The following is a 25,729-nucleotide window of genomic DNA, read 5'->3' as shown; positions in this document are numbered from 1 at the left end:
GTGGCCACAGGACACCTTCCACCTAACTTTGGAGAGGGACACTGTGGGTATTTGTCTGAGATGAATGAATTACGCTGAGCTCCCTTCATTTGATGGGATGATAGCACCTTCAAAGTGCAACTCCATTGACCTGTTTTAGAAATCTAGCTTAGGATGAGTTGAATCTCACCACTCAACTTTTCCTTTCTGTTGACATTTAGGGGAATCAAAGGCACTGGCTCAGAGGTGTCTTCCATTCCTTTGTCTACCTTTGCTCAGGTGGATCCTAGCTGTGGACAAATAACTGCTAAGATCAACATCTGAATTAGGACTTTCAATTTTGGAAGTCATTCAACAGGCATTGGAAGTAGAACACAAAATTTTACCAGTGTGTTACAAAGCACACAAGAGAGGGTTTTCTTTCCACAGTACCTGTAACCTCCCTGCAGGTAACAGTATTTTCATAATAAATTTGATGATGCTTGCCCTCTATAACAGCATTTTCTGGTGCTGGATCATCTCCCTAACACAGATATCACCACAACAGGTGACTCAGATGCTCTCAACCACACTGCCACAACAAGACAAAAGAAAAGAGAATTTGGGCCCTCCCTGTGTTGGCATTTGTTTGCTCTTTCTGTTTAAATTACCTGAAGACAGTGAATTTAACAGCACTGCCAGTATGCTAGAGCAGCTGTATCCTCTGGGAACTGAAAACACACACAAAAACCCATTAAACCCTTGAACAACATTATTTATAAGAACATCTTTGTGGAGCAAATAGAAAAGTGTCTAAAGATCTGCAGAGCAACTTTGGGGCACAAAAAGCCAATGGGAACAGATATAATGTGCATTAATCTTTCTGGAGTCTTGAAAAAGACACCCATTTCATTCTAAAAAGCTAAGTATTTCCATCATTAATTAATTTGAATAAGAGCCTTGTAACTCACTCATTTTCAAATACACATTTCTCTGACTTCAGAACCCTGCAATTACTAAGTCAAAGCCTGCAACCCTACAGTCTCTTTTCTTGCTAATTGAAGAGTCTTGTTAAGACATGTAGAGCAGTTGCTGTGTTTTCAAGTACAGACCTATCACTTCCTTGAAAAGTAACTGTAGCAAACGAAAACGAGCATGTCTTCCAACAGTCCTGCAATGCTTTCACATGAGAAAAGGACAAACCCACAATTTCTCTGCACTTTGAGGGGCCGTGTGTTAACAAAGTCCTCACATCTGAAGAACTTGTTTGTTCCTGTGGTATTAGTGTTCTTAAAAGAGAGATTATTTAATGCAGAACAGCAGCAGAGGTCCTTTGTGACTACTTCTTTCAGCCTTGACAAATTTCCACTGTTATCAGATGCAGAACAGTCTGAGGCCTACCTTTGCCTAGCTAGATGAGGAATGACACCCCTCACACTTCCACTGAAAAGCATCAAGTCCTAAACTCTCTGTGATCTCCAAGTGTCACCAAAACATTGCTGGTGCCTGTCTCTAGGCTAAACACTGCTGGCAGTGGCCGTGTGGGCAAGACAGGTGCCCAGTCTGGTGTGGGTATGCAAAGAAAACCAAGTCCAAACCCTGATGGGCATATCTCTTGGGATGAGAGCGAGACCAAGGGAGGCAGCAAAGGGAGACCTCTGAAGGCAGCGGTGTCAACGTATTTATTGGCACAACCGGTACACCCTGCATCCACTAACTTTTGCACCCACACCGGGTGCTCCGGCTCCAGCTGGTGCTCCAGACAGCAGGCCCCAAGGCCCGAGCCTGAACCCATTGCCGGCCTCACTCAGGTAGGCCACGACCCTCCAGCAGCCCCGGGAGCGGATCCCCCAAGGCTCCTGGGCTGCCCAGCAAGGTCTGCACACCCCATAGCGACAGCCCACTACGGGCCAAGGCCGAAGGATCCTTAAATCCGCCCAACAGCGTGAGGACGAACACATTCTGCCCGCACCTCCCGCCCCGCTCGAGCCCACAGAGAGGCTGCCCCGCCCCGCCCCGCCGTCGCTAGGCCCTGCCGCCAAGGGAGGAAGTGTCGTAAGGGCTGACAGGAAACTTGGCCGCGGGTTACGGCAGCAGCGGCCGCGCTTGGCGGCCGCTGGATGAGCGGAGAGTGGGAGCCGCGGCGCTGAGGAGACGTGGGGGTGAGTGGCCGCGGCGGCGGGCGGGGAGGCCGCAGCGGCGGCAGGTGGCCACCTGGGGCCCGCAAGAGACCGGGAAAGGGCCCCGGCGGTGGCGGCGGGGGGAGTGGGGCAGCAGGAAGAGGCGGCGGCGGGGCGGCGAGGCGGGGCCCGGGCACCGTCTCTGCCTTTGTTCGCGCCCCCCCTTCTCCTTCTCGACCGCGGCCCGTGAGGCCGCCGCCTCCCCCCATCCCTCGCCCCTGTCTCGTCTGACGCCCTCCTCCTCGGTGAGTTTGTGTCGATCTCTCCCGTAGGATATGGCCGAGGTACCGCCGGGGCCTAGCAGCGTCCTCTCCCCGCAGGGGGACACGCTTTCCCCCTTCCCGGGAGGAGGTGGAGGAGGGGGAGCTGCTTCCTCCTCTTCCACCTCCTCTGCTGCCGCCGCCGCCTGCACCGGGGCCCAGGACGAGGAGGCCGAAGAGGAGGAGGAAGAGGAGGGACCCACGGGCGGACGGGAGCAGCAGCGAGGAGGAGGCAGCAGCGACGGCGGCAAGGGGGGGCAGCAGCAGCAGCACCGCCTCCACCACCACCACCACCATTCCCCGCACCACAACCACCAGCTCAACGGCCTCATCAGCCCCGAGTTGCGGCACCTGCGAGCCTCCCTCAAGAGCAAGATCCTCAGCTCGGAGGCAGGGGCAGCCCCCGAGGGGCTGGAGAACAAGCGAGCCAGCAAAACAATGGGCTCCGGACAGCAACAGCAGTCATCGTCCCCGACCACAACACCGTGCTCATCCCCCCTTAACAATCACCTCCCTCCCCAGGGAAGGACTGCACCCTCTCCTCCTCCTTCTCCCCCAGCAGCAGAGGCAGCGAAAGGGGACAGGAGCCAGCCTGCTGCCACAGCTACGACTGCTGCTAAGACTGCAGCCCGCAATGGACTGGCAGGAGGGACTGGCTTGGAGGAGGAAGAGCAGGAGGAGGAGGGGGATAAAGGAGGGGAGGAGGAGGAGTCGCTGCTGCTACTCTCCAGGTCCTTAGAAGCAGCTTGCAGTTTGAAAGGCTCGGGAACGGACTCTCAACCCGAGGAGGACCTAACGATACGATACGTCCGATATGAGTCAGAGCTGCAGATGCCCGATATCATGAGACTGATCACCAAAGATCTGTCTGAACCCTACTCCATTTACACATATAGGTATTTTATCCACAACTGGCCACAACTTTGCTTTTTGGTAAGTGCTAGAGGGGGTCAGGGAAGAGAAGAATTGGGAGTGGTTGGGGCTGGGGTGGAGAGCATTAAAGGGTTGTGGAAATTACTCTAACAATCTTTTCGTGAATAAGGCTGAGGTGTTTTGGAAATACCTGTCTTCCTATTGAAGTTCCCTTGTGACCTGTGTACGTATAAGTCAAGCATACACCCGAAGATCCTACCTTTGTTCAAATATGTTTGAAGTGGTGGGGAAGGGGTTTGAGCACAGGGCTAGGATCCAGGAATTGAAAGCTTCTAATCTTGGTTTTAACATTGACTTTTGTGACCTTTGATAGCTCATTTTATCATTCTGTCTCAGTTCCTAGCTTTGGGTTTAAAAAAGAAAGCACTTAGTCCACTACTGTCTTTATAACTGCTTAGTAATTCTTACACAATGGTTTTAAAACAGACTTCAGTATGGCTAGCCTATAAGTGTTAAGTGCTGCCTGGAGAGACACTGCGAAAGCTTCTGTAGACTCTTTGATCTGTGAGCTTTGAAAAAGACAAGTACAACTGCATTGCCTCTTACAGGTGTGATAGCATACACAGCACGCAGCAGTTCTCATGCTGCTCTGATTGTCTTGCTGTACTAACGATGTATTTAGTTCTACATTCTTCCTACTGCACTACTGAACAGACAGATCCAGCTGTCACCTTGTCTTTCTAAATGTTTATCACGTTTTATGGAAGAACTTGGGTCTCAGTTGAAAAGCCTGCTTTTGGAATGGTGATCTCTCCACAGGTAGATGAAACTGAGTGTAAGTTGGCCTGAGGAGTATGTGCATGGCTGGTGCTTAGCTGTGTTTGATTTACCCCTAGGAAATCTTACATCTGCACAACAGAACATTTATGGGAGTGTATGGCACTTCCCTGCTAAGGTAAATGATAAATACTTCTCTTGACGATTTAATCAAGGCTGGACACCTCATTAAAAGGTGTGGTTTAGACAGAGCCAAGACATCCTTCAATTCAAGAGTAGCTCTGTAAGGTTTTAATAGGATATGAGTACAGGAGGTGAGGATAATGGAATCCATCTGGCCTTAAACTTTCTGGATGTTCTTAGTTTAGGATCTGGTATAACTTGTAGCAGGATTTATATGATTTATAGGAGGCTTTTCAGAACTGTACCACTTAAGACCCTGCAGAGGGGATACAGTAGGATAATAGAAATTTGAGCAAAGCATTGCCTTCTGGAACAAAATAGAAATATGGAAATATTTGAGAATGTTGTTTGATGCAAAGTCATGTTTGCCATTATAAGGATGCCCATCAGAGCAGAATGGTGTTTTTTGAACTGTGTGCCTGACTGATTTACCTCATGCTGAAAAATCATGCTTGTGAACTACTTGTCCATACTCCGAGCATCAAGGGTATTGCTGGTAATGCCAAGGTACTGCTGGGTACTCTTAGAGCATAGTGTGCTTGTTTAGACTTTAAATCTTTGTGGGTTTAGGTTTTTTATTTGCTTGGGGTTTTTTGTCAGGAAGTAACTTGAGAATTTTGTTAGGATAAGAGGTAAGCTATTTGACAGAGCACTAAAACAGATGATCTCTAATAAGTGCATTAAAAAAATAAGATATCACTCAAGAAAGTGCCTTAACCTTATTTTATAGTGACAGCTGCTTTTTTTTTTTTTTTTAGTAGTCTTGAAGAATCAACAAAACTTTGCTTGAACTCTTTTTCTGACATTGTTCTTTAAAGGGTGAAACAATACCAAGTACATAGAACTGTAGAGAAGAATATGCGGCTACAATTGTTACCAGCTTAATAATTTGAAAGTTGCAAAGTGTGTTGAGCCAAGTTTTGATGTTTTGAGGTTGTTTTTGTGACTGGTTTTGGTATTTTTAAGGTTTGTTTTTTAGAGATTTCTTTTCTGTAAAATTTGATTTTTCCCACAGTTAATGGGTTCCTGCACTACTTCTGTTTAATAAATCTCTTTAAAATATTTGTCTTCAGTCAGGGACTGCATATTCCAGTCAGCAACAGTGTCAGGATGGCGAACAAAAGCACAGTGCCTGATCTTCAGGAAATCATTTGTCTTTAATGCCTTGTAGCCTCACAACCTTCTGGGTTTGGGTTTTGTTTTGATTTTGATTGGTCTTAGGGAGAGGGGGTTAAACTACATTTTAAATGTATTTGATAAAAATATCTGTAGCAATTCAGTGAATTCTTTTACTGAATTTTACCATCTTCATTTTTAAGATCATCCAGTCTTCTCACTGTTTTCAGACATTCAGCTGTCTTCAGTGCACTGTCATGGGCTTCCTTTCATAGGGGAAAGCACTGACAACATTTACATTGAAGAAGGGATGTGTATTTTCTATAAATGATCAGTAGTTGTCCCTTGCTGATATTTGAGGAAACCATCTTAAACATCATCATTTTGATCTTTATCATTTTGGTTACCTGATAACACAGAGTTGTTTTCTGGGAGCATTATCAATATTATTCCCCATGATGATTATCTCATGGGTTTGAACCTTGCTGAATTTTGGGCTTCCCAAAGTGCACTACTGCTCTAATAGCAGGTGCAAACAAAGGGCTACTTGTTTTTCATTTCTGTTCAACTACCTCTTCCTGGCTTTTGTGAGCCTTGGTGCTTTTTTGATTTGGGAAGCTAAGGTAGCCCTCCCACCACCACCACGTATTTTAAGTGTGTGTGTATATGTTTTAGGGTCAGTTTCTGGTGGTTTAAAGCTCCTAACTCTATTTCTAGTGGGGTGTCACAGACATGTTGCTGCAAGAGAAGAGGTGAGAATCCACAGCTGGAGGGAGGGCACAGGACCAGCCCTAGGCAGTCACTGGCTTGGTTTTGCTGTATTAAACCACTTCCTAACTGTACACTCAATAAGGAAGTTCACGCTTTAAAAGGATCTGGAGATAGTAGGAATCCCCAAAACCTCTTCATTGTCATGTCAAATCCATCCACATAACTGCCTTCCTGGCTTTAGACATAGCAAATTGGGAATACCCAATGGTCAGTTCCGATGTGCTATGCTGCAGCATTATCTGAGCTGTTGCAAGGTAATCACCTTCTCCTCCCCAAACTGCAACTGTCTTTGGAAGAGCAGGTTTGCACTGTGTGCTAGGTGTGAGTGCCCTATAAATGCCTGCTTTTTACTTATTCCCAGGAGCTCTGTCAGCCCATTTTCAACCTATGATAACCATTCCTCTGTCAAAAAGTGACAGGGGACAGGAGTGTATTTTCTTTCCAGTGATGCATTTTTAAGCATTGCTACAACTTTGTTCTCATGGATTATAAATGCATTTTCAAAGTTGTTGACCCCTTTTGAAGTCTTTTTGTGGCTTCTATTCTCCACAGTGTTCAAGTTCTAAAACTTTCATTTTTAACTGATACACCAAATATTTCAGAGAACAGTTTTCAACATACTTTAGCGTGGGAGAGGTGAGCTTAGGAAACCTTGCTCTGTGCCAAAGTTTGGATAAGAGGACGTAATAAAAGCTGAGTTCTGGCCAAGTGGTGTAACCTCTCCTGTAATTCACAGCACTGCAATACTCAGCTACTTTTTAAGAAAAATCTGGAAAATCGATGCTTTTATTGGGTTGTTAACATTGCCACCAGCTGCAACAGCATTTATAATTTAAACTTTCACAAGTTTAAAATTAATCTATGAATTCCACTTATGTGGTTTTAGATGTTCAGTTCTAAATGGCTGCAGTTAAGATCTTGTTTTGAACTAATGTTTTGCCCTCTTTTTAAATTGGGTGTAACTAAAGAGTCTAAGCATATTTGATGTTGAAATTAAGTCTTCTAAGACATTGCCCCTGTTTTTCAGTTGCAAAAAAAGTGGTACATAAAAGAACAACTGGAAAACCTAGGAAACTCTCTGGGAAGTCTCCCTAGCCTCATGGCAGACATAGCAAAAAATTCTCTAACACCCATTCCAAATTTGCTGACTCTCTCTCTCTATTCCAGTTTCCTCATTGAAGCAATCATGGGTTCAGATACAAACTTGTATCTGTGCTACTTCCCACTGTCAGTGTCTTTGTGAAAGCTTCAGTTGTTGCAGCATCTGAGTACACAGCTATAGCTAGTGCAGTTACTCTGACAGTGCCCTTGCACAGGACAGAATTGCTCAGGTCCAGTTTTGCAGAGTGGAAACAGAGCAACTTGGTGATTTGCTCAGTATTGCAAAGAGCTCTGACAGAAGTGCCAGACTTCAGGTTAAAACCATTAGCCTGAATGTATCTTAATGACATTCAGTAACATGATCACTAGATGTAAGCCTAAGGGTTCATGCAGAGCTGTTTGTGTGATACTTTGGGATGGATTTTGGTGTATGTGTGCAAAAGGGAAACTGTGCTGCCTGTAGTGCAGGTTCCACTGCATTTGAATAGCAAATTATTTCTCTTTCAGGGGCTAGTTGCTTGTTTTAATCTTGAAATGGGAACAAATGTCACAGGATTTGGGTATTAAATGCACACTTTGACTGTGCCTGACAGACTTAATGCCAATTTTGCTAATTAAATTAATGCCAATTGTTTAAATTTGTAGAGTACTGTTCTTACTGATTGACAGACATTACTGTGCTAACTCTTCTAGTAATAATGATTACAATACAAAGATATTAATCTAGCTTGTTTTAGACATTTAAACTTATTCATGAGAACAAAGTTGATGCAAATACTGGATTTGAATTCACATCTGTTAATCCTGATAATGACTTAAGATGGAAGTATGTCTTAGAGTACCCCATGGGGTTTATAATATATAATAGTAACTTGGGCTGAATTCTGTTTATAGAAGCTTATGTGTTGAGAAGTAATCTCATAAACCTGAAAAGAAAACTTGACCCATGATTGTCTTTTCATAAATGGTTTTGTGTGGAAACTACTTTTTCTCTCTCCTCTCCTCCCCCTACCTCAGTCAGGTGGGTTTTTTTATTTACACAGTTTAACTTTCTCCAGGGAATTAAAGTACACATTTTTACATGATATTTTAAGTTCATTTTCAGCTTTAGATAAGGTTAGGGAAGGAGAAGGCAGAGGATAGGCAACGAAGCATCAGATTGAGATGGAAATGGAGCACTCCCCACTGTAAGTGCAGTAGTTGTAGGTTAACTGGCAGGCTTACATGCCTGAAGACAGACAAACAGATTTGAGTGTTTGGGGAACCAGCACCAAAGTCATAACTTTATTCAGCTCTCTGGCAACAGCAGTAAAACCGGTGGGTATTTGCTGCTTTGATCACTGAAACAAAATTCTTTGCTGTTCATTTAGCATTTTAAATATATGATTCATGAACACAGGACACTTTTCAGAAAAAGCTAAACAAGAAAAAAACACCACTGTGTTTTTTTAAAAAAAAAGAAAGAAATATCTTAAAAATTGTCCTTATGACTGTTACAATCAATTTGCATATGATCACTTCAGAGCAAAGCAGAACTACAACGTGCTAGTTTGTGGTGTGCCTTTTTTTTTGAGTGAGGTATAAGATTACATCTAGGTACTCTGCATAATTATAGCAGTGTTATGAAAAGACTGCCTGATGATACTCTTTATTTAACTCCCTCGTTTTCTCAGGTCTGAGCAAAGATGGAAAGCTTGCCTTGAGCTGACACTTTGCATGCAGAGTATTTAGTATGAGTACAGCTTTTCTATGAAATAAACTGTGGTTTAGAGCAAATGGAAGACTGCTTAGAGGCTTTCTATTTCAGTCCCTTTAGTTCATGCTGCAGTTTTCCTTGTTTTAAAAAACACTTGTTTAGATTATTCAGGGTTGTTCTTGGATACTGCTTATAATGTGTTTTCCTGCCAAATAAAAACTTAGCAATAATTATATTTGCCTGATGATGTTAAACTAGATTAGAAATGTGATAGAATAATGTTATGTCATAGAGCTTTGTACCTGCACCTGCTTCATTACACCTCTGATGTAGCTCCTGTTTGACAGCTAACTTTGTTAATAACCCCGGTAGACATGCTTGAAGATGTTATTCTTCTTGGGGCAGTGTATCTGTCCCTGTGACATGATTCATAGATTCATTGAATGGTTTGGGCTGGAAAGGATCTTAAAGATCATCTAGTTCCAGCCCCCCTGTCATGGGCAGGGACACCTTCCGCTAGACCAGGTTGTTCAAGGCCTCATCCACCCTGGCCTTGAACACCTCCAGGGACGGGGCATCCACGACCTCCCTGGGCAGCCTGTTCCAGTGTCTCACCACCCTTACTGTAAATAATTTCTTCCTAATATCCAGTCTAAATCTACCATCTTCAAGCTTCAATCCATTCCCTCTTGTCCTATCACAACAAGCCCTTGTAAAAACTCCCTTTCCAGCCTTCTTGTAGGCCCCCTTCAAGTACTGGAAGGCCTCTATAAGGTTTCCCTGTAGCCTTTTCCAGGCTGAACAGCCCCAACTCTTGAAGCCTCACCCCATATGGAAGATCCTTTAGCCCTCTGATCATCTTCACAGCTCTCTTTTGGACCCACTTCAGCAGTTCAGTGTCCCTAATGCTGGGGTCACCAGAACTGGACGTAGGACTCCAGGTGGGGTCCCATGAGAGCAGAGTAGAGGGGGAGAATGATCTGAATGAATGAATCTTCTGTCTGGACAGTCTTAGCCTACAAGCTGCAGGTACATCTACAAGGGTCAGGTACTTGGAGACTGTACAGTATGGAGTGGAGACTTCAGAGAAGCAAGCTCTGGATCACAGGTGGGCTGCACTGAGGCCTGGCAGTACTGGCTCAGGCAAGTCCTTTTCATCTGACGTGTCTGACTGCTGCAAATTTGGATGATCCAGCAGCGCCTGTGCCGGCACATGCTTATGCCAATCATCTGCTGTAGTCCTGGCTTAATTCCTACACTTGAGCCGAAGGCTAGTCCCCCACTGCAGATACAGGTCTGTCAAAGTCTGTGGATCCACTTCTACACCCATACAGACAATTACGAGTTTCTTTTTTATCTCTGTCAATCTTTCCTGAATGAATAGTAATTCCTTTTTCTCTTGGATGCTTTCCTACTCTGGAGCTTTATTCAGTTTGCTGCTGCAGGTTATAATGTCTTTAATCTCTCACACTGCCTAATCCTTCAGTTAACATATGACTTAGCTTTTCTTGCACCCTTTCTGTAATAATATTTAATGGTAGCATTTTGGCGAACACAGTGGTCGTGCTACTGGTTTGATAAGTGTTTGGGGAGGAGTTGGGTTCTTTTGGGGGCTGCTTTCCCTTAATATTTAAGACTAACTACATCTTGATCATGCTTTTTGTGACAGTACTGTTGGGATTAACTGTCAGTGCATAGCTCTTAACAAATGAAATCTCTGAACAGTTAAAATGCGTGAAATTAACTGTGTGCTTTTTTGTTTGTTCTTGACTGGAAATGACAATTTCTAAAGATTAAATGTAGCAACATTTTTTTTCTGATCCTTTGTTGCTTTGACATTAAAACCAGTCAAAACTTTAAATATATTATCCACCAGAGCCCTTGTACATGGAAATTCAGACTATTGTGAAACAGGAAGGGACATTTTTCCTTCATGACAGCTCGTGTGAAAGGGTGATTTATGCCTTAACCTGGTCTTCCTCCCCTTTTTCTATCACACATGTTCTTGCTTGTAGACTTCATGGATTAATAACGTGGTTCTCTCCAGGACAATTCATTGGTTGTTAATTGACTTGTAACTTTTATTTGATTGGAATAAAGAAATAGAGACTCATTTAATCTTATTTATACTTTTGGAGATGTTTTTAAAGTTTATGTAGTGTTTTTGTTTGGTTTGTTTTTTTAAATGTAGCTTTATGCAAGCACCTTTTGTCTGGCTATTTCACTTAAAATGAACTGGTTTACTACTTTTGGTAGTGCTGTAGAACACAAACTGAGAATACATACGTGTATGTTTGTCTTTAAGGCCATGGTAGGTGAGGAGTGTGTAGGTGCCATCGTCTGCAAGCTGGATATGCACAAAAAGATGTTCCGCAGAGGTTATATAGCCATGTTAGCAGTGGATTCCAAATACAGAAGAAAAGGAATTGGTAAGAATAGTCTCTCTTTTGTTTTATTTTATTTCTTATTTAAGTCCTGTAGTCGGGTTAACTGTAGGCAACATAAAGACTTAAGCAGAATTGGACTTGGAGATGTGGTGGTCAGTCTGTCATTCTCATCTTGCTCAACCACACAAGCTCCCCAGTGGCTTTTTTAATTTTGTTAAAATAACCTGATGTGCCCTATGAGATGGGATACTCCAAAATTGAAAAAGGCAGCCAGCAGCCCCTCTGCCTGGTTACCACCATCAAATTGCTTTATGTTCTCATATGTATCCTCACCACTGTATTTCTGTGTTCAAGTCTATCTTTTTTCAGTTAACTTCACCCTTGGCTTTCTCCTATCAGTTATGCCTATATGTAGCTAATTGTATTAATAAGTGAAGAACAGTAGTAATGTGTTGCTACTTGAATGGCTGAAACAGAGGTCTGGTTTTGTTGGGAATTCATGTGATAAAAGAAATAACTCCTGGCAGGGGCTTTACCCTCCCTCATTAATCAGTTTTTGCCCTGATGAAGGGATTTCCATTCTAACACCAGTTACCCTAATTGCTTAATCAAATATATTTTCTTATGGAACTTATTAAAAAACAAACCAACCACAACTTACTGTGAAATTGCATACTGTAATATTTTTTTAACATAAAATGTAGACATCAGCTTTAAAGCCTAGAAATGTGCTTCACTACTCATTCATGCTGAACAGCTCATACTTCTGTGATCAAAGACAGAAAATTACTTGCAATGGAAAAATATGGTGATACATTGTAGAATGGTACCATTGTATTTGTTCTCCTCTTGTAAGGAAAGAAAAAAAAAAGGCAACCAGAAACTTCAAAAAACTTGAAGCATTACATGTTGTCATGGCTCTTCAAGTGTATGTGGATTTTTTATATATATATTTTTTTTTTTCCTCCAGTGCAATTCAGAAGCCATTGTTAGTTTCTGTAGTGGAGCAGAGGGAAGAGGATACTGAGAAATCACTCTTCCTCTTTTCTTTTAGCTGAGTCATGAAGGAGCCTGCCATAATTTAATTGCAGGTGCTTGGAATCATAAGTAGATAAGAACTAATGCTATTATTATGAACATCTCTGCAAGATTTTCCCCTTGCCTTAGTCAGTTTGTTATTCTAGAATTATATAAATAGAATTTATATTTAAATCTTTCCTTACTTTAGCTTTATGCTAAAGTTTGCCCCGTGCTGTGTCTCAAAGGATATCGTTAATCTGAAGATTTGTTTTAAATGTAGCACACTTTTGTTGTATGTTCAGTGAACATCTTAATTGATTAAAGAGCTTTGAGAATACTTTAAAACATTCTCTAGATTCCTTTTTCCCCTTTTCCTTAGCCTTCTTAGGGAAGTGAGATTTATGCAATTTCATCGAACAGCAGTTTTTTCCACTAGTAACTTTGAAATCAACTCTCAATTTCACCCCAATTTTGCAGACAGGTAGGGATATTACATTTATAGAGCTGTTGTGAAATAGATAAAAAGTAATGATAAAGAATTAAATTAATGCTTGACTGAGGGGAAGGGATGGGCTTCAACCATATTATTATTAGTAGATAATAGCAAATCCAAGTGGGAGTGAGCCACAAGAAAAGTGCTTTTGTAAGTTCTGTTACTAATAGAAGTATTTGTTTTAGTTAAAGGAAATTCCCTTGAAAGACAAATGCCCTTCAAGTATGTGCCAGCAGATTTTGACTTTAAATGCAACAAAAAGGGATGAATCACATCTTGGAAGACTACATATAACACTATGCTAAACTTAGAAGCCTGTTTCTAATATTTTTGTCTTGGAAGAATTTTGCACTCAAGCTGAGTCTCTGGATAACTGTACAAATTGCATTCGAACTTGGGACTGCAACTTGACTGCAACTGCTTGTTTCTTTCTTTGCTCCCTGCTTTCCTCAGGTGTCATGTCATGTATTAGTCATGTAAACTACCATCTTTTGCACTGCAACTCTGACGCTGAAATCTATATTTCAGGTACAAACTTGGTTAAGAAAGCTATTTATGCTATGGTTGAAGGAGATTGTGATGAGGTAAGATTTTTATAATCAAAAACTTTTCATAATGTAAATGGTTTGCATTCTCCTATATGTGGATTCATTTCACAGTTTTTCTTCTACAGGACTTTTTTTTTAGGTGGAAATTGGGTTGGCAAGAAGCTCTTCCTTTTATAATTAAAGGAAAATAACCTTAAATGTTATATGGCACAAATAGGAGAAGAGTTTTCTAAATTTTTGTGAGTGCTCAAATTCAGTGTTTCAGGGTTTCTTTCATTTTGTAAAGCTGCCTCAACATTCAGTCTCAGGCACACTTTCCCCTAAGGACTCTAGTTTAAGGGGCTACTGACCAATGTAACCAGCGTGTTGTGTGCAGTACTGCCATGCTTTCCGAAGGCACGGAGGTGCTGGAACAGTGTGTGCTGTTCAGTACTGCCGTGAGGCTTTATCACAGCAAGGCATCGGGCCATCCTGACAGTGCAGAGCTGGGTTACATAGTACTAACAGGACTATAACAATTTAGCATGTTGGGGAAGACTTGGAAGGAAAGTGACTGAATCACTGTCAGACTTTCTCTGGCCTGTATGTTACTAGTCTTTTCTTTTACAATCCCTTCTGGCTTTGGGTTGTTGGGGGGTTTTGGGGGGCTTTTTCTGTGTATATATAAAGCAACTAACCATGTGTCATGTTTAACTTGTAAGGATTTATTTCTGCATCCGTCCTCCTTAATCAGGTTATCTGCCCCTTTAACTTTAATTTCCTTGGCACAATGCAGTTGTTAGCTTGTTCCTGATATGTGAGCACTGTGTTATTTCAGTGTGTCATAGTTAATGATCCTTTGATCTCTCTGTCATCTTGTTTCAACTGCTCCCTTGATTGTCCTGCTGCAGCATGGTGAAGCTTATGCAAAACTTCAATGTCTGTCACAGGATTTCTAGCACATACTCTGTTTATTTTTCCACTTGTTGTTTTGCACCTCTTGCAACATCTCTGCATATGTTCAGACTTCATTCAGTGTGTGAGATACTTACTCTTCCCTTCAGATTTCTTCATCCCTTTTTTTTTTTCCCCCTCTAATTGATGTTGTATTCAGGCTGTGTCATGCAATCCGATAGTTCTGTAATTCTTCAAATTCTTTATTTTCTTGCTTCTATCATCATATGTAATATACTTCGCTCTAATCTGTTTTTTACTCTTTACTACATTGAACTAACCCAAAAGAGGGTGGGTTGTTTTGTTTTGTTTTGTTTGTGGGGTTTTACAGGGTGGGTGGGGGAGGTGTCTTTTTGGTTGGTGGTTTGGGGTTGGGGTTTTTTGGGTGGTATTTTTTTGTTGGTTGGTTGGGTTGGGTTTTTTCCTGATGCTTTCCACTGTGGTCTTGAATTCATTTGCCACTGCTGGAGTGTTCATGATATTTAAAAAATCAGCAACAGTCTCATGATGTTCACATTTCAGTGGGAGAAGAGAGATGCAAAGAAGTGAATTACCTACTGTTGGAGAGTCAGTAGTAGAAGTGCCTATTTCTACTCAAGCTACCAGAGTAGCAGTAATTACAATATGATTTCTGAATGTGTGTGTACTGCTGTTTGTGTAACTTCACTTCTAAGTTGGAATATCTAACAGGAAAATGCATAAAGATCTCTTCTGTGTCTGTCTTTTTTCCTACCACCGTAACAGTAGTCCCAGAGCCCTTCATACTGTTCTGTATCTTTGTGAAAAATAAATATGATAAGGATAGCAGGCTAGCCTGCAGGGAGACCTCATTAAGTCCTAGTAGCAGATTTTCACCTATGGTGCTGTATAAATGCTTTGTCAAAGTGCAGAGAGCATTTTTCAGACTATTGCTGCCCCTCCTTCAACTAAAGGTACTACAATTTGAGCTCACTGAAAAATGTGCTGGATGGGGACAGGCATGTTTCAGTTCTACTTTGGAAACTGTGTGTGGCTGTGTTCATGGCATGATGATTCTGAACTAAGTATGCCCTGCTTCTTAGGGGCTTTTCATCACCTGAGTCTTGTGCTGGCACTGAATTTTGATATGTGTGCTTGTTATGCCTGGGCAGTGTGGAGCACAGGCAGAGTGTATTTCTGCACTGGTCAGCAGAAGCAGACTCACATTGATTTGATATATTTATATTGTTCTTTTTAATGTACAGGTTATCTACAGGGAAATAGCCAAAGTTCTCACGGTTTTTGTGTTTTATTCTTTTTTTCTTTGCCACCGAGTGTAGGCTTCTTCCAGACACACATGGTATAAAATAATGATGTTGGTTACTAGTATCGTGTGGTGGATTGCTGAGTTTTCTTTCACTTATGACCAGAACCTGAAAAAAATTCAACTAGCCACCCACTGAAAGCTCTGTCCAACAGAGCAAAGGCACTTGTCTTTGTGAATGCTCAGAATAATTAGTGGGAGAGTGGTTTCTGGCTGTCTAATTCATGTTTGATCAGCTTTAGGCGTCAAGTAGTGCATCACACTCATTTGTCTTTGTGAGGTGTGTAAGTAGTTTAATCATCTTTGCTGCTCTGAAGATATTTTTCTACATCCCTTAATAAAATCAGAAGCATGATGCTGGGCTTGATAGAAGATGAGTTGCAATTCAAAAGAAATGTTATTTTCTGGAACTTGCTTGGAATAGGATTAAAAACATGAATATGCAGCTGTGGGTGTCCTGAACCATTTCCAAAGGCTGCTTGGAAACTTCTTTTCAATCTAATTATGGAATAGATGCAGTAAGTGTACTTAATTTTAATAGCTTGTGGCATATAATGTGATAAATGCTCTGTTCAGTCTGTTACTTTTCAGAGTTCCATAGATGGAACTTTTGGAGGTATCAGCATGAAGTTGTAAAAAAATAAAAAGATTTATATGCCGCTATCGATGTAAGTCTTAAAAAAAGCACTACTGATGTGCTGGCATTTTGAAATGTGCTGCAGTGTTCTAGTGATTAAGCACTTTTTGCTTTCCTTTAAACTATTTTAGTGAAAATAAACCAAGCCAGGCCTAGGGAGCAAGTGACTTACAGTGCAAGCTTCTGTGCTCAGCCGGCTGCCTGCTGGAGGTAGCTTATGCTCTTTGCCATGCTTCAGAACTGAGGGGCAATATCCTCCCAGCCAAGGATTGTTTCCTGGCTTGAGGAAGCTGTGGAGTAAGTGAAGAAGTGAATTAGCTGGGATGGAATCTGTGTGGAGGGGAGGAGCTGGCCGTGGAGCTGGCCTACATTAGAATAGAAACAAGGGAAGTGATCTGATGTTGGGGGTGGGTGGCTGAACTAGAAATAACCTTCAAGCCTGAAGAAAGTACTTGACAGCATGCTTTGAGCTGGAGTGCCCAGATACAACATTACAAAACTTGAGCAATCGTTGTGGTTGTTTTGTTTTTTAATCTTGGTGACTTTCTCAGGCGTTTGATGTCACTGAATTCTAGTATTTGGGGTAGTGACCTGAAAGTTTTCAGGATTGTAATGGCCTGAGTTTCCAATAGATCACAATGGTTTAATGTAACTTTATATACTGGTTGCATAGAAAATGTGAACTGTAGAAATAAAGCAGGTGACAGTGAATAGTTTGCTCCCACATCCAAAGTTCTGAAGAGATTTTTCTTCTAGTGTGAGAAAGGGAAGTATGTGCTAGCTCCAGCAAGCTGGGAGTCTGGCTGTTTGTTTTACATTTAACTTAGTTTTTATTGGCAATCAATCTTCAAAAATGGTACTCCTTAAGAACTTTGTGTGACTGTTACATTCCTTAATGACAATTAAAAAGGAGGACCTCAGTCATACATAGGTTTTCTCATCTATTACAAATGTATGCAGATTACTTACAGTCAATCCTTTGTGTTACTGAAATAATGTACCATGTAACTGGAAACCAAGGAAAGACTCAAGTAAGTGGGACTTTTAGAAGCTAAATGCAGAATGTGAGAAGGAGTTGCAGTTTCTCATGAGAATTTCCACTGAAACCTTAAACTGACTTCAAATGGGAGTTTTTTTTTAACCACACCAGTAGATATGTCATTGTAATCCAGTACCACCCTTACAAAAAATAAATGTATATTTTTATGCAGTCTGGTTTTGAAATTATCAAGCTATTGACAGACTATTTCTTAATCTACAAGTCAGCTAGGGCATTGTTACATTCTGGATGTTACTTTCTTTTTAAATTGGTTAAGGACACTGGACAAGCACCTCTAGCTTCAGTCTGATGATATTCAAAACTTGCAAATAAGAATAACCTATTGGTTATATGTTTTGGCTGTATTCATTCTATGACTTGGTTTCTAAACTCGAGTTCAGAGTTTGAACTGAAGAAGCAGGAAAGCTTGACCTATTTTTCTTTGCTTTATGAAAACAATAGCAAGAAACATTGCACTCCGCTCTCACTGTAGAAGCATTTCTTGCTTCTAAACCCGGTTCAAGTTAGATAATAAAATGTTGGGTTTGTGAAATTTAAGACTTGGAGAAAGTAACTGCCTTCAGAGAGTTGCAGCTTGTGCGAAAACAGTGCTAAATCCAATCAGACCTTTGCTGATCTCCAGGGGAGGATGTGGTTGTGTTTATTAGAGGATTTCACAGGCACATGTGTACAGTAAAATAGACCCCATGAGACCTGAAATAAATGTAGTGATTGAAAGCTTAGTGCTAGATTGAAAACCTCACACTGGAAGAGATGTATCCTTCACAAAATGAAGCAAATGTCTTTAGCCCTTTGCAATCAGCCCAGGGAATTATTTTTCATTGTGAGTCTTCCTTAGAAATACCAGAGCATTTACTTTCAAGTTGAGCATTGGGATTCCAACAAACCTGAATTTCAACATTTAACCACTCCCTTAAATTCAATGGTGTGCGGTGCTGGAAGTCTTCTAGCATTGCAAGGTGTGAGCTTGCAACTGAATACAGACTTGTTATGTCACTGGCAGGTTTCTGAACTTTTCTGAGAATGAATGCCATTTGTAACTAAGAGTTCAAATAATAGTCTCCAGCCCTGTGGCTTTACATGGATCAGATTTCCTCTTTGGTGTAATGCTTTGCTTTAATTTGAATTAAGAACTTGTCCGATGTATGTAGTCGTGTAGAACATGGAACTCTTCAGGAAAACCATTGCACTTCTAGAATTTGTTATAAACTAATAGTTTTCCATTGTAATGGGCTAAGGATGTTGAGTACTTGATCAAGGTAAAAGACTTGGTAGTGAGATGACAGCTAGAGATACTCAACCTCTAATTCTTGTCATAAGACTAAGAATTGAATTAGGTTGTCTTAAATGTGCAGGTACAACAGATTCTTCTGTAACTTAAGAACTCTGACTATTAGTATTTTAATGTGTGACTCAGTTCCTTTTCAGAAAACTAATTCCAAGTGTTACATTGTTTGTTAGTTTGCTAGCCCCAGGTTTACTCTTCTTTCAATATCCTTACACAGAGAAGTGTAGAGGGAATTGTCTATTGGAATGTGGTTAGAGTGGCTTGAAACTTGAATAATGGAGAAATATATATAAAATGCATTTATAAATCTTATTGAAGGTGACCAGTCTAACTGCTGGCTGCCTCCCTGTTTTACATTGATTGAGCCACTCCTCTCAATGCAAAAAACAAAGGGAAAGGAAAGGTTTTCTGCTACATTGCCTTGTGAAGTAGCTCAGCAACAAGTCCAGTGAGGTGGCAGAATAGGTGAGGAGGAATGGAAATGTCTGCCTGAAGGCAGTGGGGCCACAGAGTCCATAAAGTGGATTAACTCAACATCAGCCTGTATTCATAAGGCAGTTTTTGTTCCTGGTTTTGAGCATGGGGCAGGGATGGGTGGGTTTTAACCAGTTTTCCTGCTTTCTGTTGAAAAATAAGGGAGTCCTGGGTTTTGAGGTGGGGTAGATGACCTTTTTTGGACTTGGGGATTTTTATGTACATAGCTCAAACTACAAAGAGTGGGTGTCAAATGGTGGCTTTGATAAATAGCCATTAGTGGACTTAACACCAGCAGCAATGACTGGTTTGCTGCAGAAATTGCTTAGGCTGTCTTTTCATTGTATGTCTTTCTGCAGTGTCCATCAGCTCTTGTTTGATATGTGACTGTACATTGTGCTGGGACTGTATGTAGTCTAGTCAGCTAATTAGTTCAGCCTGTGCTCTTGCGCAAGCGTGATCTGTTCTCAATAGCAGCATCCTTAAATAATTGAGTTGGACAACAGTAAAGAGGCAAAACAAGTTTTTGTCATTTGGAGTGGGTGTACAGCTTACCAGTTACGGCAGAGCTCTGTTCAGTGCCTGTGGAGAAAAGAGGGGAAAACAATTTGGGGGAGATACTTGAGCAGGTTGTAATTAACTTCTTGTTAATACCAGTCTAGCTTTTTGCCCATACTTGAGACTTCTGGGACAATTTGGAGGCTGTGCTCAGTTTGGACTCCTGTTACACTTGGTTTGGTCTGAGCTGTTGATGACAGGTCTTTGTGCAACCAGGGTCTCAAAGGCAGGAGTAAAAAAACTTGGAAAAAGCTGGTTTTTATTCCAGGTTTGCACCCTGATTCCAGTTTGGGATACATGTGTTGAGCACAAAGATTTGGTGCCAGCATTAGGTCTGACAGCTAGTCATAGAGCAGTGGAACCTGCAGCTAGGTCTAAATCTATTGAAGTAGAGGTCAAAGATAGTAAATGACTAAGCAAAACCTCATGTGCCAAGTTCTGCTGACATGAAAAAGTTCAGCTGCTCATTCAAAATTCAAAGTATGTGTTGGACTCTCACCTGTTTGAGAGGTTGGGTTTTGGGAGGGCTTGGTTTGTTGTTTTGTTTTTGGGGCTTTTTTATTGGTTTTTGTGGGTTTGGGGTTTGGTTTTGTTGTTGTTTTCTTGTGTTTTGGTTTTTTTTTTCAAGGGGGTGGAGGGTGTTTGGGAGGGATGTGTGGGTTTTGTTTGGTCTTGCTTGTCCGTTGTGTTTTTATTTTACCATGTTAGGTAACGAGACAAAATACTATTTACTGCAAAGAGCCAAGATCTATATATGAATGAAATTTGTTTACAACTGTTGTTTAACTGCTGTTTTTTCCTAAACATGGGCATGGAGAGGGTAACGTTTGAGTAGATTGGGGCAAGACAAAATTAATTTCACTCATTGCTAATTAAGTGTGCTTTTAAATAAAGACTTTGAACTTGGTTCAGTAGTCATATAATTGCAACTGCTTTCTAACATCACGTTCCTTTTCTTCTTTTCCCTTAAAGGTTGTATTGGAAACAGAAATCACAAATAAGTCTGCTTTGAAACTTTATGAAAACCTTGGTTTTGTGCGAGACAAGAGGCTGTTCAGATACTATTTAAATGGAGTTGATGCACTGCGTCTTAAACTATGGCTGCGTTAAGAGAAACCATCACATCAAGCAACTGACGTCCCAACAGCGCAGAGTTGTCCTTTGCATGCAATGCAATTTGTCCAAAATTGCTTTGCGGGTGGACTTTAGTAATTTCCATGCAGCTCTTTCTGTCAGTGTCTCATTGAGTGTCGCACATATTTGTTGCACTTTGGCATGGCGCATTTGTCGAGAATTAAATCCGATTGTTTCAAACTTCCGAGTTCTTTTGGTACCAGCGAGATGTGCCAGGTGATAGCCAAGATATGTTCGTTCATTTGCAAGTCTACTGACTGTATTACATACACAGTGAACATTTTATCAGAGAACCTGTCTGTGGAACGTTACTTTTGGTTCCAGGAAAAACAAAAAGAAAACAAAACAAAACAAAAAGAAAAAGGAAAAAAAAAAGGAAAAAAGAAAAGCCAACGTAGGTTGTAAAATTCTATAAGTATTACTAACATTTCATACAAAAATTGCCATAGTTTTCTGGGGAAGAAAAAAAAAAAAACAAGGCTTCAATTTTAGGTTTTATTTTTCAATATTGAATTTTCCATTCTTAAATATTGGTACCTCAGTGATTAGTGAATGAAAAAAATGTATTGTAGGGTGGGGTGTGTGTTACATTGAGTAACAGTAACAATTACATTGCGTCTGCCAGTGCCTGTATAGATAAGTATATTTGTCTTCACCTCTAAGTTTGGAGTGCATGCTTTTATTCTTTTACTTTTCTTCAATCGTCTTTGCGAGGAAATTTCTGCTTTTATTTAAATTCTGGATTTGATAATAAATTATTTCAGATTTTTATAATTTGGATACTTCTCCCAAGCGAGGGTTTGGAACACCCTTCTTTTCTTACAGCAACAAGCGTAAGCTATTTTGAAAACCTCGAGTAGCTGCTAAAAGAGAACCTGATGTTCACCAGTAAGTCTCTGCTGGTTTTGGATGCACTTTTTTTCCATGAAAAGAGTGAGGGACATTTAAAAGCGAGCTATAGAAAAATTAATGTAAATTGGTATGATTTTATTTAATCAAAATGATTTGCTAGAAGCTCTGCAAAACAGCTTTTTTAAGGTAGTTGGAACAAATTCTTTTTTTTTTTCTTTTTCCAGATTGCTTTGCTTCAGTGTTCTAAAATGCTTCAATCTTTGGTTCTTGGTCTTTGAAATAAATTTCAAGGTGTATTGTATCCATTTTTAGCTGCTCTCATTTTCTCTAGACTTACATGAGCTAAATTATTGGGGGATTTCTCCCCCCTCCCTTCCAAAATCAACGCAGTGGGGAAGGACATCTCTCTCTCTTTCACGCTCTTTCTTGCAGTCACTCTTGCTGTTTTTCTCTATTATTGTTTTTTTCTATTTCTTTAATTGGTCTTACAGAGATTTTACCAATACACATCCTTTTTTGGTTTTGTCAATAATGACAGTGTCTAGGCTTTCTTGTTCAGTGTGACTATGTAGCCCAGTTCTATCAGTCAGTTGGGGCTTTTTTTTCCACTTCGGAGGTAACAAAAAAGGATTAGCTGACTTGTGGAAGAAGTTATGTGATCTGTGCAAAAAGGATCAACTCTCAGTGAATCTGCTCTTCTGCAGTTGAGCATTCTTTACAGATTTGCCTTACTACACTTTACTTTTTTTCTTTAGGGTTTGGTTTGAGTCATGAGAACTTCTGGGTTGTTTATTTTTTTCTCCTAATTACTGTACAGTTAAAAGCGAAACCAACAAACCCCCTACCTCCAGTTAACATTTGGAAAAGAGCCCTGTGCAGGAAAACTGGATTTCAAGGAAAGCCTTATTTTGCACAGACCAATCGCACATGGTGATGGGCATTTCTTACCATGTACAAATTATGAGTTGTATTTGAAAATAAAGATTTTTAATGGAAATTGGCCCTGCTGAGTTTTCTGCTTGTAGACATTTGTGCTACTGAGGGGTTTGCTCTCCTCAGTAAAGAAAACTCATATTTAAAGTGGTGCCCGAGTCTGTTACTTACAGAACATGTTGGAGTTCAGCCTAAATCCTGCATATTGCCGCTACTGCCTTGTGAGATGATGAAGCCTTTTGTTCCCATTCTCCCCGGTCCTTCAGGTTGTTCTGGGCAGCTTTTCAGGAGGTTTCCTTCAGGGTAAGGACTTAAACATTTGTAATGTTAAATCACTCAAGGCAAATTTCACTCAGCCTTGCAGCAGTGGTCCCGGATGTAGTGACTGCTCTGGCTTGGCTTAAGCTAAGGAGACAGATCAGGGAGGTTTCAAACCTTGTTAATAGTGGTTGGACTTGTATCAGAAATTGCAAACGAGGCTATCTTGTGTGTCTGCTGGTGGTTAAAAACTGCAAGGCCAGACAGGCAAGTTTTCTATTGGTTAATGTTTAAGCCTTGAGTGTCTTCAGATTCAAAAGCTGACTTAGAAGTCAGCCGAAATGACTTGCTTTTCATGAAGGCACTGCCAAAAGCCATCATTTCTGAGCAAACTTCAAATACAATTCTGTTTGTTGTAAGAAGTTGTTGTCGCCATGCTCGCTTGGCAAATCCTGCGCAAAATAGGTGCACGCTTCTGCTCGGAGAGCACGTGGCCTGACAGGTTCTGCTATTGCTGCTGTGTAACACACAGTTCACCACAGGAGATGCTGAAGCTGTATGTGTTGGTTTGTATTAAAAGGAAAAGATTTGTTCTGTGTTGCTTGGGATTTGAATATCAAGTGGGAAAGTTCCAAAATTACAGAGAGATGCAAATAGGTTTTTCAGAAGAAGTCTATCAAAGAAAAGTTGGATATTTCCTAATGTCTGTTGCTAAAGCAGTCTTCTTCCCCCTCCCCTTTTGCACTGACAAATCTAACAAAAAAGTCATCATTTTTATGTTTAAGTTTGCCCAGACATAGCTGTTGGCTGACATGCTGGTGTGGATGTTTGTGTTAAATTGTTCATTCAGAAGTTACCAGGTTCCATCGCCTTCAAGCAAAGTAGGCATAATCCAATTGGCATTGCATCATATGTTACAAACTACTTTCCAGGGCGCTGCAAGACATTGTTGAAACTGAGTGCTACATTATAAAAATGTCAGGTCTTGTACCAACATTACAACCTAGAGTGGAGTTCAGGTATCAAGTGGGCATCTACAGAACTATCAAGTGTATCTCAGAATACTGGACTGCTGTTTTGAGTGGATTATATTCTTCTGTCCCTTTATCCTTTTTGATGAGAACAAAACCAGTGGGGTTATGAAATGTACAAGCTGTCTAAATACAATGCAGTCAAATAAATGGTTAAGTTGTTTACCTATTTCCTTTTGAATGGAAATGTGCTAATGACTGGTTTGCCTTGTTTACAAAGTACGAATACAAGCTTGTTCTTGAGAGGTAAATGAACGGTGGAAAAATTTTAACAAAGGAGTTGTTTATCACTACTTCATTTTTTTTTTTGTTGTTTCCATGTCTGTGTTGGAAGCATCTCAAATAGCATTTAGATGAACATCAGAGTCATAGCTGAACTGAAATGGATTTTGTTTTTCATATCTAGTAAGTTATGACTAATGCAGCCATTCTGGACTTTCCTGGGAGATAAGGAATTTGGGGGGTTATTATTTCAGTTGTAATAAGCAAGGGTTGAGAACTGCTTGCAGCCCTTGCATAGTTGAGAACTCTCTCTCTTCAAAGTGTATGGGAGAGCCTATGGCTTTTAAAAATCCTCTTTATTCCATTTATATTTAGGCTCCCAAAACTCTCTGAAATTTACCATGAAGCATTGCACTTGGTTGGCCATGTGTCTGCAAGAGGTGTGGAGAAGGCTGAGAGTTGTAATTGACTTCTGCTAGAATTGCTGGTTACCTGCCAGCAGCTCATGAGTTTTGTTCTTGCTCTTTTGTTCTTTGAGCTTCTTCTCTGATTGCTTACAGCCAGGCTACCTGATTTACCAGGCTTCATTATGAATTAAGGCTTCAGAGGAGTTTACCACTTCACACAATTCTTTCTTTGCATAGTAGGAACTGTTGTAGGTATGTGGGTGTTTCTCTCCAGGAACTAGATGCTGGGGTTTGTTAGTAATTTTTTTCTTTAATCTGGTCATAAACCAGTGACAAACAGTCTGTTGCCTTTCTTTATTTACTTCCCCAGTTCCTACAAGTATTGAATTCTGTGCAAGAGGAGGATTAAATTATTTTCCTTTGTTTTTCATTACAATGTTTTTATACAGCCCCAGTGCATCTAGTTGAGTTGGAATGTATGGGCTCAAATAGATTTGGGGAGACAGAATCTCTCTTACAATGTGAAATGTTAAGTAGTCTTCTCACAGCTTGTTCAGACTGTAAGAGACTAGTTAGATAACACTTTTGGGAATGAGCATTTTATGTGTTGCCTACTAATGCACACTGTAAAAATCTGTGATGTCTTTAAATGTGCAGTGCAGAGGGATCCTGAGTGTTTGTACTGGGAAAAGAGTCTGTAGGCTCTTGTAGTGCAGATCTGTAGGAGTGCAGAAAGGGGTTTTGGTAAAGAAGCTGAGGCTTTTCTGCTTCCATCGCTATCCAGCTCTCTGTGGGAAAGACAAGGCCACGACTACATGTTAGATTCAGATTTCATGAAATCTCAGTATTTGGCATCCTTTCAAGCAGGGATGGAAAATGTTCCCCTGATTTTTTTTATTAGCTGTTTCGTCACAGGTGGCTGGAACACAGAGTCTCCAGGTGGGATTAGAATTTCACCTCTATATCAACAAAGAAATTCCATCCTAGACTTAAGACATTCTCAAGCAGTCAAAAGCAAAAAAAAACCCAAACAAAACCAACAGCAACAAATTATGCTGTTTTATTTTTTTTTCTTTTTAAGCAGCTAATGCCTTGAGTTTGAGGGTTTAAAAGAAAAAAGGAAACCTTTCTTCTGAACTAAACATTTCTCTTAGGGTGCTGGAGAGGGGGAGATGCTGATAAGAGGAGGTAGTAGATAAAGATGTAATATGGTGGCCTAATAGTGACTGCTTTCTAATTTCTTAGTGTCATAGTATCAGTCTGAGTTGGAAGGGACCACCAGGATCATCTAGTTCCA

The 25,729-nt window shown here is 40.8% G+C and overlaps 1 protein-coding gene across 1 annotated transcript; it reads left to right on the top strand.

The window, feature by feature from the left end:
• Window positions 1-2,013: 2,013 nt before the first annotated feature.
• Window positions 2,014-23,972, top strand: NAA30 (N-alpha-acetyltransferase 30, NatC catalytic subunit). The gene is made up of 5 exons (XM_068149009.1): window positions 2,014-2,120; window positions 2,411-3,331; window positions 11,221-11,344; window positions 13,344-13,399; window positions 20,568-23,972. The coding sequence occupies exons 2-5, from the start codon at window positions 2,414-2,416 to the stop codon at window positions 20,703-20,705; spliced, it is 1,236 nt and encodes a 411-aa protein (XP_068005110.1). The 5' UTR covers window positions 2,014-2,120; window positions 2,411-2,413; the 3' UTR covers window positions 20,706-23,972.
• The last annotated feature ends 1,757 nt before the right edge of the window (window positions 23,973-25,729 follow it).

The sequence above is a fragment of the Melanerpes formicivorus genome, unplaced genomic scaffold, assembly GCF_026170545.1.
Source record: "Melanerpes formicivorus ecotype bairdi unplaced genomic scaffold, bMelFor1.0.p_v2 SCAF_17, whole genome shotgun sequence".
In the NCBI taxonomy this organism is placed as follows: domain Eukaryota; kingdom Metazoa; phylum Chordata; class Aves; order Piciformes; family Picidae; genus Melanerpes; species Melanerpes formicivorus.
Note: the sequence above shows the minus strand (reverse complement) of the source record. Positions and strands in the feature narration are given on the sequence as shown.

What these genes read in the sequence shown, in the direction of transcription:
- NAA30 (XM_068149009.1), top strand. Translation starts at nt 2,414, where the DNA reads ATGGCCGAGGTACCGCCGGGGCCTAGCAGCGTCCTCTCCCCGCAGGGG. An exon ending in GGCCACAACTTTGCTTTTTG is followed by an intron (nt 3,332 to 11,220) that starts GTAAGTGCTAGA and finishes TTTGTCTTTAAG; the next exon opens with GCCATGGTAGGTGAGGAGTG. An exon ending in TTGAAGGAGATTGTGATGAG is followed by an intron (nt 13,400 to 20,567) that starts GTAAGATTTTTA and finishes TTTCCCTTAAAG; the next exon opens with GTTGTATTGGAAACAGAAAT.